The sequence below is a fragment of the Pygoscelis adeliae genome, unplaced genomic scaffold (genome assembly GCF_000699105.1).
Source record: "Pygoscelis adeliae isolate BGI_AS28 unplaced genomic scaffold, ASM69910v1 Scaffold71, whole genome shotgun sequence".
NCBI lineage: Eukaryota > Metazoa > Chordata > Aves > Sphenisciformes > Spheniscidae > Pygoscelis > Pygoscelis adeliae.
This window is the reverse complement of record NW_008824356.1, coordinates 6,617,464-6,632,898: the sequence shown is the minus strand read 5'-3', so window position 1 is coordinate 6,632,898 and position 15,435 is coordinate 6,617,464. Positions and strand designations below refer to the sequence as shown.

Sequence of the window (15,435 nt, the reverse complement as noted above, 5' to 3'; positions counted from 1 at the left end):
GTATTCCAGCTGAGGTCATGCTAACATCAGTAAAGCTGTGGTATTTGTCAGGGTAAACTTACTGCCGGATAAATTCCTTCCTTGACTAAAATAAGCTATACAAAGAGAAATGATTCTGCCACAAATTAAGGATGGCACATCTGTCAGTAGGTGATGTAGATACATACTGAGTCTTATCAGAGGCAGTATGCTACTGTCAGAGTACATCTTCACAAGTTCTCACAGAATTCTTAGAAATCTCTGCTAGTAAATGTGTTAATTTCATTGATCGCATAATGAAAACTGGAACTGAGGGCATTCCATTATGTTACAGCATGAGCTGTTATTGAGAGACTAAGTAGTTGGGACAATAAATATGTATCACAAGTGGAATGATTCTGCATGTGCTGAATAGCAATCTATTCATATCAAGAGTTTTCTTTTATTCTAAATTTTTCGTTTAATCATTAGAACCAAAGATGTTAGCCTTCAACTGGAATGTAAGATAAAGGCATGAAATTGCTCAGTTTAGCCTCGTTGTCCATGTTGGCAACAAAAAAAAAAATACATTAAATTAAGACTGCAAGATTAAAACTCTAATGTGTCGAACAGCTACAAGATTAGTTAATGAAAAGTCTTTCATATAGTAACTTTATCATAGCTATCTAATGTGAACTGGTATTTGTTGACCAACAAGAGCTGTTTTGCAGCTTGTGCATACAGTTAACAGTTTCACTGCTCAGGAACCATTTTTAAAGATGTGTCCTACTATGTTGCTTTGAAGTTTTAATTAATTCTTATAAAGAAATGTAAACATATAGCTTCCTTTGTATTGCGTCAAGTATCTTTGTTTTAGATCCAGGTGACAGTGATCCCTAGTGTGACAAGCAGATAAAATCCTGCTTGTGTTGTTTTGCCTATTTGAAGTTGGTTTGCCCCTCTGGAGTTCAGTGACAGTCGGTAGTCTGTTGGTGTACAATGCAACATGCCTTTTATTTCTCAAGAAGCCTGGCTGATGAAGTGTTGCATTGTTTAGAAGGACAGATTTGTGATAGCTCTCCAATCACTATCTAGAGATCACAAGAGGGGGGAAAAACAAATATATCCTGGTTGAACTAAATTTTCTTTTGAGTCCAATACCATCTATGATAGCTTATTCATCAGCCTTAATAGATGACAGGTACATTACAAATATTAGATCTTTGTGGCAGAGTAACTACCACAAATTCTAGGGCTTCTTTGTTCTTCGTAGAGATTATTTTTTTAATGTGGAATTCAGAAGTTACACAGATCTCAGCTCTGAGAAGTGTCTGTGTTTCTTTTTTTTTTTTTTTTTCAAAGACTAAGTTCATCCTGATCTTGCAAAAATTTTCAATTGCTGAGCAGTTGCTGTGTATTTATTAAACTGCCTTTTGCAAATAAGGGTTGTCTGAGAATCCTTGCAGTATTTGCACTGTTAGTTTAAGCATGAACTTCTATGATGTGAAGAGCAGTGAGGCTAAATACAAGTGAGTTTCTCTGTTTATGTGCCTCATTGATAAACCCATTGTGAGAGGAGTTTAGATTTGGTGTGGTGGAAGGTGCAACCCCCTTTTTATCCTGCAGATAACTATGGTAAGTATCAACTTAATTTCTGCTTTGAGAAGAAATTTGCTTAAATATCTCCTAGATAATGTATTCACTATAATTTCTGTCTTTCTGAGCAATATGACCTCTAAAGCAGAGGCCTTCACAAGTGATGAAGTATCATTCTTTTAGCCTGTGGGAATCTCTCCTGGCAGAGATACTAATTTACTTTCCACTAGGGTTGTGGGTAATAGGCATCTCATGTGCCTTTAGATTCATAATGGAGTGCTTTCTCTAGGGTGTTGGAATTTTTTTTTTTCCAGGGAGATGCTAGCTGCATTTTTTAAAGAATGTTGCTTGCCTTATATATTTGTAAGACTTGATATGCCATATGGTAAAATGTCAGAAAAGATAAATACTCTCCCTCAGCACAAATCTAGAAACACCATCTTTTGAAGCTTGTTTAGAAGTGGGCAAAAGTTTGCTGTTAATATTGGAAGGTATGTGCTAAGTATTGGAAGAATGGTAAAAATACTACAGTCAATCAGCCGATACTTACTGTATTGGTTCAGCTGGTGGTACTGAACCCTTCTGCAGAAACTCTAAAGCCTGACTTGTCTGTTCTGTTAAGTCTAGACTTAAGTTGCTTAGGGTTTATAAATGTAAAGGCATATTTCTGGTATTCTTGGCTGTGTAGAGTAGATAACAACCATGATGTTACGGGCAATGCCTTAGAGCAAAGGTTTGAGAGGAGCTCTGAGTGACTTCCTCAGCAAAGCTGCTGCTGATCTGGGAGTTCACACTTGGTTATTAGCACCTGGGGTAGGAGGGCTGCAACTCTGTACCACCTATTCTGCACTTAAGGTGTACAGTAAAACAAATGTCTGTATGAAAATGAGCAATGCCAATTTAAAGTGCCTGCCTGTTATCTTGGACCGGTATAAGGTTATGCCAAGTAAAAGCACCTTCCTCTTCTCAAACTGTCAGCTATAAATATTCAGCCCATCTTAGCTATCCAAGCAGAGGCAATTGTTGCATTTCTGTTCTCTGTTCTTTTTTCTTTCTCTGCTGAGTCTGCACTGCTACAGCTGTGAGTTGAGGGTGGTAAAGAGAGTGTTTCTCTCCTTTAGGTGGTATGTGACCTTTACTTCTGATACAATGGCAGCGTGTTCTTTAGGGCATACATGTGGGCTTTAGACTAAATGATGCCCAGGCTGCTACAAGTGAGGAAGTGTTTTACTAAATTGCAAGAGCAATCTTATGACTGCAGTAAACTTGCAAAAGGGTATAAAAGCAGAGGAGAAGTTATTAGTTAATCCTCTAATTCCAGCGTGGGTCTGTCAGTAGCTAATTTACGCCATTTACAGGACCCATAAGGGACTTCAGATCAGTTGCTCTGATAACGGGTTCTCGTTTTCTAGACTTTTGAAGAACTCGGTTCCAGTAATCCTCCTTTTCTTCCCCCTTTCCTTCCCTCCCTGAAGGTCATCACATTCCAGTTTCCTAGATGAAAGGATGTTACCAGAATCATTGCACAACTCTTGTGCGAGAACAATTGGCAGGGTGGTGTCTGAGCCGGCCTTTTTTTGCGTGGTTTTAAAAATGAAGCTGCATACTGCCAAGAAAGCCAGCTGCTGGAGGACTGCTGCAGTCCTGACAGTCTCTCTAGGCCTACAGTTGAGCAGACGAGGACAGAGCTCTGAGCTTCAGAAGATGTTTGGGCTGGGAAGGGATTTTGAGGTCCTGTCTGAATGCTCAAGCACTGTTTGGGTACAAGTGGGATTAGTAGTGGTACCTAGTCACTGCTGTCTGCAGGCACTGCTTGGCTTGTCTTTGTGGTCCCAGAAAACATGGTAAAACTGTAGTAGCAGTTAACAGCCTGCTACGCTAGCGTGTACCAGTGGGGCTGAACCAGCAAATGTTAACAGAGCTGAACACTGGGTGTATGCTTGTTGCATAATATTGCAAACCCTATTCAATTAGCATGTGACATCACTCTTCAAGTGCAGGATTTTGTAGTGGAATAGGAGACTAAATATGTTGAAGTGCAGAGGAGAGTAGTTGCACAGGATGCAGGGAGAAAGGGAAGTGGAGGAAAAGGAACCTGTGCCCAGTTCTTGTTCGATTCTTGGTGCTTTGCTTCACCACGACTACAGTTCTCTTCAGAAGATGGTAATGACACATGGCGGTTAGTGAGAAGACACCACTGAATACGTTTTCAAGTTCTTGGTGATATTGTTGTAGTGACAGTGATCAGTTTTTTAGAGAGGTAATAATTTCATTAAATTGACTGATGGTTCTGGAGTGAAGTAAAAGCTGACAGGCTTTTGCAAAGAAGGCGGCAAGTGTCTTCTAAATCTGTCAGTTGCTGGAGTAGGTGATTATGTCTCGTAGAGAACTGAAAGACTTCTGCATGAAACTTGTTTACATCTCAAAGCTCTCTTCAATCTGTAAGGACAAATCTAGAATCATAAACTGGTTTTATGGGGAAGAGTTTAAGGAAGACTGAAGTGGTTGCCAACTACAAATTAAGGTTGCTCTTTAATCTTTAGCCTGGAAGGCTCCCAACAACTTGGAAAAGGGTGTGGATGCGTAGAGGGGAAAACTAAAGGTGCTGAAGTTCCTTCTGCTTGAAGCACTGTAAACTCCGTCCTTTGTGGGAGCACGGAGAGAACATTTGTATGGGAGAAGCTGCATTCCTGGTCGTGGGAGAGGGACCGATCACAGCAGTTGTATCCAGCTGTGTACGTTCCCTTACTACTCTCATAGTGGTGAAATCTCATGTGTATTTTGATGGGATTGTACGTCACTGACTTGAAATGTTGTCAGAAGTTGTGCATTTCTGTATAGGAGACATGCGGATCCAGCTTTCTCAGAAAGTACCATAGTAGCTTTTTTTCTGCATGTAGGTTGTTCTGGACACTTGTGTTTTTATTGGTTGTCTCAACGTTAGAAATGCAAGTAGTGGCTTTTGGCCCACTATCTGTAGTATCTTGTAGTAGGCCTGTTTCTTTTTTTTTTTTTTTTTTATTTTTTTCAACTTCACTTTGCACTCTGGGGTATTTAAAATAACCAAATAATTCGTCTGAAAACATGAGAGAGCTGGGCCTCCACTAGAGGATCTGATCTGATGTGAGACAATTAAAAAATAAGTTTCATAAGCACAAGATGCCTTTGTGTTTTACTGAAATCTTACTGCTTTTTGGGGAAGAGGAATTAAGCTTCTGCAGAAACTCTGGCGGAGAAAAGATTAAGAAATAATGCTGTTAATGGAGGAGAAGAGGTGTCTTAAATGGTAGTGAACGCTGTTAAAAATACCAGCTCCTACCCACTAATGATAGGCCAAGTTTTGCAAACTTAACAGGTTTCATTCTTTTTCCTCATGCTTTGCCTTTGATGGGATTTTGCCTTTGATTGCATGGTTGTGGGTGGAATGTCTGATACTCTTGGCTACAAAAACTATATAGGTTCTTAAAATTACATTTGTTCTGGCCTGCAGCAGAGCTATGTGGGTGTTGGATGTTTCTTTGAGACCTGGCATTCCTTTTGGTAATCACCTTATGTTATCTACAACTTTAAAGGAAGACGATTAATATCTAGCAGCCAACTTCACTATGTGGCATAGGTCCGCACTGCTGTAGATTTAATGCTTCTATATATGAACCACCCATCTGGTGAAGGCAGTGTTTGGATAATCAATTATCCAGAAATATACTCTGTGGACCAGAGATGAGTAATTGTAAATGTTACTTATTATAGTCTCATCAATGGCATAGTGCTTAATCTCTTAAGCACATTAGAATATTAGTTCATCAGAAATGCATTATCATCTGCTTAGGTGAGATGGTGTGGATCTTTTTCTGGGCAATACAGAAACATAGTACACTGTGCTAGGCTAGAATTTAATTAACTGATAAATAGGTTGTCCTATGCGTTTCTGAATAGCTGGAATATTTAAATTATACTAGCTGTCCAGTGTCCTGTGTACTAGTTTTGACAAATGTAAAAAAAAAAAAAAAAAAAAAAATCCATACAGAATTGGCTGAATACATGATAAATTGGCTGCTGCTGCTTATGCGAAGTGAGCTGGATTATGAGAATTAATTGGTTTAATTTAAACCCAGCTCATTTTAACTGAAAAAGGTTAGGGAGCAGCCACATGATCAGTTCAGCAAGCAGATCTAAGGAGGAAAGTAGTAATTTCCATTAATACAGACAAGCAGGATAAAACACGGCAAACAGCCCCAGCTGATTCAATAGGTTTCCATTAATTATTCAAAGTGTAAGCAAATTCTTCTTCAAGATGCAGTTACCGGTGAATTTTGAGCAAATTTTGGATCTTGTTTAAAAGCAGGTAACTGCCTTGTTTTGCCTCTTGATTAAAAACCTGATATGGAAAAACTAAGGAGTGCTTGGACTTGATGGTTGTGCCTGTCTTAGTCCATTCAGCTACAGCCTTGTCAGAAAATGAGTGATTAATCTTGATTATGTGAGGGAGAAGAAACTGCAAATTCTAGTTTGCATTTAATTTTAACACCTCCATAAGCACAAGCGGTACGTTCATAGTTTGTACTTTAGCTAGAGGTCTTGTGTTGCAGTCACACATGTAACTTACGACTGTTGTGCTCACGGTCTTACCTTAACTTCTTTTCTAGGGAAAGCGCGTGTGCAGCAGCTAGCAGAAAACACGAGATATTTCAGGAGACGACTGAAAGAGATGGGCTTTATCATCTATGGAAATGAAGATTCCCCTGTTGTGCCTCTGATGCTGTACATGCCAGCAAAAATTGGGTAGGTTTAACAGGATAACTTCTCATCCATCTTCTTTAAAGCTAGGATAGTACAAGAATATTAAGACTTCTCTAAATATAAGAAAGGACTGGTTTGATTTTTGCTTTTATGATCATTACTGAGTCTTATAAAACATGGAAACTTCCTATAAATGATCTTGAGAAAATCGAGGCTTGTAGCTTGGGGCAGCAAGAAAACACTTCAGGGAAGCAATTTTACCCCTACATGCCATGTTTTAAAAGTTGGGTTTTTTTCATTTTATTTATATGTAAAATGTATGTATGTGCTAAAGAGAAGCTGAAATTGAATGGAAATTAACATTGAAAGTCACTGGATGAATCTTTCAACCAGCTCCTGGATCAGAAGCAGCCAACATTTCCACAGATGAACTCTGAAAATTAAAAAAAAAAAAAAAGCAGGGGGGGCGCGACATTATGGGACACAACAACCTGTATTTGATGAATCCCAAGTTTTTTAAGAGGTCTGGATTTAATAGCTCAGGTATTGTTATTGTAAATACTAATAGAACTGTAACACATAGCTTTATAAATGCTTATGGACTTGTGGGCCGCTGTGTGGATAATTAAGGCTAAAATTCTGCAAGCAGGATATAATGTATATATTAAAAATTTTTGCAACATAAACAACAGCCTGATTCCAAGGACAACTTGGCTTTGATAGCTGCTTTTCAGTATCCGTGTATAATGCAGTGCTCAACCAACACTTTCAAATTTGGAAAGCATAGCTTCATTTTAAGCCATACCGAACATCCCTAGCACTCTTCTAGCTCAGTTAGGCTTCAGTCTGGCTAAGCACTGTGGTTCTGTGAGGAACAAACATCTTATAGCACTCTGCATGAAACTAGATACAGTCTTCCTCCACCCTTCTCAGTATAACCAAATTTAAAAGGCCTGTAACCTTTCAGTGCTGTAGAGTCTGCAGTGTGCGCCATCCAGCCCGCAGAGGCATACTGTTTCTACTGCCCAGCTGCTCTACCAGTCAGTACAATCTTTTCCCTGGAAATGTTTATGGAAATGTTTATTAGCTGAGCAGTTGGGCCAGTAACTTACTTAAAAATGAGCAAGAACACAGAGGTCTGAGAGTTGGCCCTTAGGATCTACATCGGGTCTACTTCATCCTTTCTTTGTCTCTTGTAGTCTGTTTTTAAAATAGTTTGAGTACTAAATGGCTACAAAATGAGGTGTATCAGGATGCACCTATTTATAAGGAAAATAGTTGTAGCAGAAGTAAAAGGCAGAAAATTTTAAAACCTAGTAAAAGGATGTTATTTTTATACATCCTTATGAGCCTCAAGTTCATCGCTACTTCTCAAGACAAGGTCAGTTCAAAAAGGATTAACCGTTTCCTATGGTTGGTAGAAACACCCACAATTGCACTGCCATTACCGAAAAAATCTAGATCTTTGTGCCTCTCATCGCGTAAGTCACAGCCGCTAATTTCTTTAATCCCCATAAGAATTTGCTTTGCTGAAGATACTGTGTGACAGTTGTATGAGGTTTTTGCACCTTTCTTTAAAATATTCGGTATCATTGTAAATGATCTCAGTTTACTGTGGCAATTCAATGGTTCCCATGATAGGCACTTAAAAAGTGGTACATTCTGTGACACTGTAATGTACTTTAATTGAATTAAATTGGTGAAAACAAACCATCTTGAAATGCAGAAGCACTTGCTTTGGGGGATTGCAGCATGGAATTCCTTGTACAGTCAAACTTCTGAGCCAAAATCCCTGTTTCCTATCGGAAAGATTTCCAAGCTTAGGTTACAAATCCATTTAGAAACAGCCTGCTAAAAGACTAGCCTCTGCCACATATAATCTTTCAGCTTTGTTAGAACTTAATATAGTGAAACCTTTTGAGGAGGACCACCTTGGGATTGAATTAAAAAAAGGCTTTTGTGAACAGGCGTTCTGCCTCTGAAAGAAAGCACTGGAATCTCCAAATTGTGGTCTTACAGGCTTGCTTCAACAAAGGCCTGTATGGATTAACATACTGAGACCTTCGTGCTGCTGCTGCTTTGACTCCACTGGTATCATTCTGATGATCTTTGTTGTTCTCTCTGGCAGTGCGTTTGGGCGTGAGATGCTGAAGCGGAACATTGGAGTTGTGGTTGTGGGCTTCCCTGCCACCCCCATCATCGAATCCAGAGCCAGATTCTGTTTGTCTGCAGCTCATACCAAAGAGATGCTTGATACGGTAAGTGCCTCATCTTGTCTTTCTTTTGCTCATGCCTTCTATAAACAGATACAACAATTGTCTAATTTTTGTAGGCTGGTTCAATATTTGGTACACAAACTAGTTGAACCTAATGTTCAAAGCCTTGTGTAGTAGAGCTGGCAATGACTCTCTCTTTCCTTGCTTCAACAATGCAGAATGGCTGCCTACAGTAAATCTCAGGGACTTTCTTTTCCTATTTTAAATGATGTGAGAAAGAGTATCTCATTCCTTTGAGACAATGCTTTTTCCCCTTTTAAGAGGCTCTACCTTCCACTGAATCTTTTGGAAGGAAAAAATTCTGCTTCTTCTGACCCTAGATGCAGAAGGTAAGGAATAAAAAGCCTGAGAACCTCCAAAACATCTATATTCTTTTCAAAAGCAAGTGCAAACCTCAGCACATAATTACTAGTGAGAATTTTTATTCCAAAGATTATGATTCCAGTTCTTGTTTACAGCTTCAAAGCACTGTATCTTAAATGATCGTGTCCTAAATGAGTCTGTGCCACATGCAGTGCCTTACTGACACCCGCCTCCACTAAGCGTGTTCCAGTGGGAATGGAGGTTCCCTCTAAGGAGGCCCACATCACAGATAGGAGATGCTGCCTTAAAAGTTAAGGATGAAGTAACTCTCTGACTAATACAGTTGAAAGGGGATTGTACGAATAAGCCTGGCTATCCTTATTACGTTTTGGTGTGGTAACTACATTCATTTTGAGTCTTCTGAATAATCTTCTTTGATGGACATGTGCATGGGCTGCCTTAGGCTCTGTCAAAGTTCTCCATTGTATTTTTTTTCTCCACTTTCCTGTTCTGTGACTCAGAACCTAAGCTAGGTTGAGTCATGACCTTGGACTTCGGGAGAGTAGGCTCTGTCCTGTTCAGAGACCTGCTTGAAAGAATCCCATAGGATACAGTCCCAAAGAGGGGTGGTGTCCAGGACAGCTGGTTGATTTTTACACCATCCCCCCACCACGCCCCCCAAAAGAATGGTCCATCCTGACTTACAGGAGACCAAATGTAGTGGGAAGCCTGCACAGATGAACAAACAAACCAACAGAAACATAAAATGGAAGCATATAAGAGGTGCAAGCAGGGACAAGTGACGCAGAAGGAATAGAGACAGAGTCCTGAGCATGCAAGGATGGGGTCAGGAAAGCCAAAGCCCACCTGCAGCTGACAAAGGACATGAAAGGCAGCAGGCAGGGCTTTTATGGAGATATTAGTAGCGAAAGGAAGAGTAGAGAAAATGTGGGGCTGCTGCTGAATGGCATAGGGATCGGGTGACAAATAATATGCAAGAGGCCAGGGTACTCAGTGCCTTTGTTGCCTCAATCTTCACTGATGTGACATGCATTCAGGAATCCTGGGCCCATGAGGTCAGTGGAAAAATACGGAGCAATGAAGACTTACCCTTGGTGTGAAGGAGGATCAAATAAGGGAACGTTTAAACAAACTGAACATACACAAGTCCGTGGGACCTGATGGGATGCACCCACAAGTGTTGAGGGAGCCGGCTGTCACTGCAAGGCCACCCTCGATTATCATCTTTGGAAGGTCATGGTGACTGGGGGAGGTTCCTGAGGATTGGAAGAAAGCAAATGTCACCACTGGCTTCAAGAAGGGCAACTGTGATCTGAGGAACTGCAGATTAAGAAGCCTAACCTTGATCCTTGGGAAGATGATGGAGGGGAAAAAAAAATCCTTGAAACTATTTTCAAACATTTTATGGACAACAAGGTGATTGGCAGCAGTCATTGTGGAGTTATGAAGGGGAAATCATGCCCGGTGTCCAGATACAATCAGGTGGTAACACTTCAATACATGAACAGCAAATGGGACATATAAACAGATATTTACTAATGTCTTGATAAAAAAGAATAGATTCAACCTTTTCACACTTCACTGCCACAGAACTTTCAAATCAACAGCTGAAAATGTCTCTTTATTTCAGTTTTGTGAGGAAAAATAGTGAGGCAGTGGTGCGTGCAGTTCGGTAATGTATATTTAGTGTCATTCTTTATCAGTTAACCTGCCATGTATCTGTGGTGCTGTACTTGCTGCTTCCGAGTTTTCTGCCTTGTAAGACCTGAGAGGTTCTACCCTGACATTCCAACAGCAGACTGCTTAAGGAGTTCCTTCCCAGCTACTTGTCCTGCTACTTTTCCCGTAATTATCCTAATTCAGTTGTTTGTGTTCCAAATAAAAACTCTGAAACAGTATGTTTGGAGAAGGCCCTCTCCTTCCCTTCTTTTCCTCCCTGCATAAAATGAATAGTATCACAGACTTGGCTCAGGGCATGGTAATGGAACCGAGTGCATTGATACAAATGAGGGAGCAGTAACTTCTGGCCAGGTGGACGTGGGGGGATGAATGGGAAGGAGGTGGGAGGAAGGAAAAGAAAGAAAACTGAAGTCTCTGAAATCATATTGCTGCAAACTGAGCTACAGCTGAAGCTGTGCAAACTTGATGTACTGGCACTACCTGAGCAATCATGCAATCTTGCTGTTGGTTAGATTCTTGGTCTTCTCTCTTAGTGACTAGCTGGAGTCTTTACCATAACAAGCTGCTTCTGCGGGGTCTATATAAGTACTATACTTACTGTCTTCCAAAACCATTGTGTAACTTTTATTACTCTGCCTAAAAAAGCTCTTTTCCTGTCAATTCACTTACAAGTCTCTCTGCTTTCCAGAAAATGTTTCAAGTTTTGTGCATTTAAGTCTAAAGACTCATTTCTAGAGTACCTCTGTAGGTGCTAAATGCTCTAAATCGAGGAAATGCTTGTTCAATATATTAGGGCTTGTCTGCCTAAGAAGATTAATCCAGGACAAAATGAGGTGTGAATTTTGAAGTGAATGAAGAAATCCTGATTTAGCTCAGTATGTGGAGGCTTTGTTCCAAGTTAGCGTAAACTCCTTCAAGGTTCAAAACAGCTGCATGCTCTGAACCCAGAACATTGGCAAGAGGAGTCAATAAGGAGCAAGTCTTTGTGTCAGTGACTTTGTGTTGTGTTTTCTTGTGATGCAGTGAAAGGGGATTGATTTCAGGCAGCTAATCATTACGGCAGCCCTCAGATCTGATCCCTCTGCTGAACTGTGACAACAATACCCAGGATGAAAAAGAACTGAAATGAATAGACTTGGAGAGAGCTGGCAGAGAGCTTCTTCAAGTCAGTGACAGAGAGAAGAATTTGGTAGCCCATCCATGTGTGCACGGATGCTAACTAGGGCTGTTATGGCATTTTTTCTAAACAAAATTTATCCAGGTTTGGAGCACAGGGAAGAAAAGCTTGTCTTGTAAATGCTGATATGTGTAATGCTTCCTTGTTCTTATTAAATAAACCCACATGATGGGGAACAGTTCTCAGTTACAATTTTAACCGTCTTATGTAAATAAAACTTCCTTGCCTGAAAATATTTGGCTCGGGATCAGAGTGAAGTCCCTCATAACCTGCATCCCTGTGGGCTGGTGCTTTCTTTTCAGTGATGAAAAATATATTACACTCTCCTGAAGTCAGAGTTCACCGATGCCATTTCCTTTGTAGTCTTTGCTGGTCACATGATCCTTTTTGTTTTAAATTAATAAAATCCTAAATCTGCATTCAAAAATAACAGTTAACAGACTCTTTCAACAGAAATTCAACCTTAAATTGTTTCCATATGGGATCTTTACTTAAAGCTCTGGCAAACTGTGCCCACGTTCTTGTTTTGTTTTGTTTTCACTGAGGTCCAACTTCTGGGTTTGTCGTTCCCCCAGATTTTAGAGTGGAGAGGCTTTTGCTGCCAGATATAACAAGCATGAGGGGCCATTGTTTAAAGAAACAAAAACTTGAACTATCCATCCAGGAAGGAAAAGCCTGTAGTGGTATTAACCCCCATCTGCCAACTATTCTCAAGAGACAGACATTTGACCCAGAACATGTTAAAATCGGAGCATTAATGTTGAATTAGTGGCATTCTGAAGGAACGCTGAATGTACCTATCTGAATAAATTTACAATTCAAGGGAGTGCAGAATGCTAACCTTTGAGTTCAAAAATCACATTGGACTTGGAAGTCATCTTCTGAACTCATTTCTTTGTCACTTGCCTATATAAGATAATTAGTATCACATACTGTTGCAGATTTGTTTGCAGCAACTGATTTATTTTGTACCTTGCTCCAGGAGCGTTCTGTAGAGAAATTAATTGAAGTTTAGGGTTTGGCTTTTAACAAACCCTATTGTGAACCCGTGTCTTATCAAAGGGATTGCAACATAAAGAAAGTATGATTAACTGAGCCGGGACTTTCCTCATTTCTTACGCTAGCAGATGTTTGATCTCTGGTAAACTTCATAACATTTGCATTCGGGTCAAAACGGTGAAACATTTTATTAGCTCACTAGCAGTGTTCTGGGCTATCAGTTGCCTGAGTGTTGCCTTTGTGGCAACCTCAGTCAGTGGGACTTGCTTTCTAGGGATAAAGTGCTTGGGATCCTACCCAGAATAATGTTTTTTCATTCCTTGGATTGGCTGGCTAAAATCTCCCATGCAATGTCATTTGCGATATGGAGCTTGTATCTCTAGTTGTATATGGACAACGCAAATTAACCAAATGTAGATATAACAAATGCATCAACAGAACTTGTTAGCACAATATTGCAGTTTGCCTTTTGCTACCTTGCAATTTAAAAAATATGGTAGGTCAGAGATGGTATACTAACACACGTTGTTTTCATACTGAATGATACATAAAGAGGAGTCAAATCTCCACGTACATTTTTTTCTGCTTCAGCTTTATTACCTCAGGAAGGGAGGAACATTGTTCTCGGTTTTTCTGTCTATGAATAGTCATGGCTTTTTTTGGGATGACTGTGAAATTTGAGTTAGTATTGCTGGATATTGTGATCCTGCCTTGGACATGGAGTAGTCAGGTGGGTGCAGAGTCACTCTCAGTGAGTGAAGCCAGTGCTGCTCACTTTGGTCTCGAGACTTCTGAATGCTAAAATCAAAACCAAATCCTGTGCACCTCTGAAGCTACAGATTTCTAGCACAGTAAAATCTCACTTAAGTAAAATGGCTGTCAGAGTAATCTGCAGGCACGCAAAAAGGAAGATGTGCTGATAATTTGCTTGCATCTGTCTCCTCTGCTGATCTACTGTGGTCTCTTTCTCAGGCTTTAAAAGAAATCAGTGAAGTTGGGGACCTTTTGCAACTGAAATATTCCCGTCACCGTTTGGTACCTCTCTTGGACCGGCCGTTTGACGAGACAACATATGAAGAAACAGAAGACTGAACTCCCTCCATGTGCCTTGGTGGGAGGGACACACCCCATGGGACACTCGGTGGCACGCAGGCCACAGCATCCATGAACAACACACTTATGACTGCTTAGCATAAAAGACATTTCCTCACAATACTGAAGTGGCTACATCAGCTCTAAATGGCATTTTGTAAATAGGGAGAGGAGAAAAAAAAGCTTTGATTCCTGTGTCTTCGGGGTCTAGCCCTAGAGGTGCTTGGCTTTATTTTTTCTTGTTGCTTTTTTTATTTATTTGTCTCAATGAGTTCACAGCAACCCGAGTTGGCTGTGGCTGATCAGCTCAGACTTTGTATGCACCATTAGCCTCCCAAATGCTGGCTGAGATGTTGTGAGCATGTGTGACGCTGGCATGGCAGCATTTCCAGTGTCACTGCTAGGTGTCTGACCTTCCCAGTAAGGAGTGAGCTGACCTGTCTGTTCTTGGAGACTTCCTAGAGAAACTGTTGATTGCTAACTTTGACATATTTAACAAGATGGATAATCAACCAAAGTTTTTTGTTTTGTTTTGTTTTTTCTTTTGCAGTTACTTGTGTTTAAAACTTGAATTTAGCCTTTTTAAAATAAATGTGTTGTTGACATGTCACTGACAGGACCATTGTTCCCAGACATTATTTAGCTTTGTAAGCCACAGGCAGAAGGACTTCTGGGACTCCAGCCTCTTTTCCTTCCCAGTATGGATACCAGATTGTCTCCTGGTTTTGACACTAATTGTCCTCTTGATATATGGGGCAAGTGATGGAGAGGGGTTTTGTTAATTTTTTTTTTTTTAATTGGGCTGTGTTTTGTCTTCCTTAAGACATACTTCTGTTTAAAAAAAAAAAAGAAAAAAGAAAAAAAGAAAAAGGAGGTTTTAGTGTGTGTTGCTTTCTCATCTTCAGGTTAATTTCTCTTGCTTTAGAATTATCATAAAACCATGAACAAGTCACTGCTAAGTTCTAGAAGGGTGCTCTTGGGATTAAGTAAACCATAGCAAGCCTGTTGCTTCTTGTTAAGACCAGAACCCCTCAGTAAGGAGGCCTATATAAGGGATGACTATTAGGAGAACCACTTATTTCATGCAGATCTGTGAAAGACTGATTGCTACCCTTTGCCATGCTAATTCACTGTTTCTTGTCATATATGAGGTGTCCTTCATTGGCCTTGTTGCGCAAGGCTTTTATGCAAAGAGTATAGACAGCTTGGATCTTGCATCATACGTTACATTTCGGCTAGCCGACAAAGTCTCAGTTGGCAGCTGCATGTCTGTGTAGGCCTTCCCCAAAGAGAGAATATCCTCACAATTGCATTTAGTTGGAGATAGTTATTCTTTTGCATTTCTGTTACTGTGAGATCAAATTAATGTTCACTGAGCCAGTTGCTGTTTGGAATCTTTATTTGCAAGTTCCACACTGTCTTACCCTGATCAAAGTTTAAAAGACACCTTTGCTCTAGCACACCTTAGAGGTGGTCTGCTACTTAGTCATTGCATCTTGAATTCTTTCAGTGAACAGAATGGATCATTGAAGATGTACCAAAAATTTTGTAACAGGAGTCAGCTGCAGTATAGTTTGTTTCTGTATTTTATAC

General features: G+C 40.1%; 1 protein-coding gene across 1 annotated transcript in view; it reads left to right on the top strand.

Annotated features, from left to right (window-relative positions):
* SPTLC2 (serine palmitoyltransferase, long chain base subunit 2) overlaps positions 1–14,452 on the top strand; it is a 68,327-nt gene extending 53,875 nt beyond the window's left edge. Inside the window, exons 11-13 of the mRNA XM_009319411.1 lie at positions 6,201–6,336; positions 8,423–8,552; positions 13,723–14,452. Coding sequence (XP_009317686.1) covers positions 6,201–6,336; positions 8,423–8,552; positions 13,723–13,842 — 386 coding nt within the window. The 3' untranslated portion in view covers positions 13,843–14,452. The remainder of the gene's footprint in view (positions 1–6,200; positions 6,337–8,422; positions 8,553–13,722) is intronic.
* The last annotated feature ends 983 nt before the right edge of the window (positions 14,453–15,435 follow it).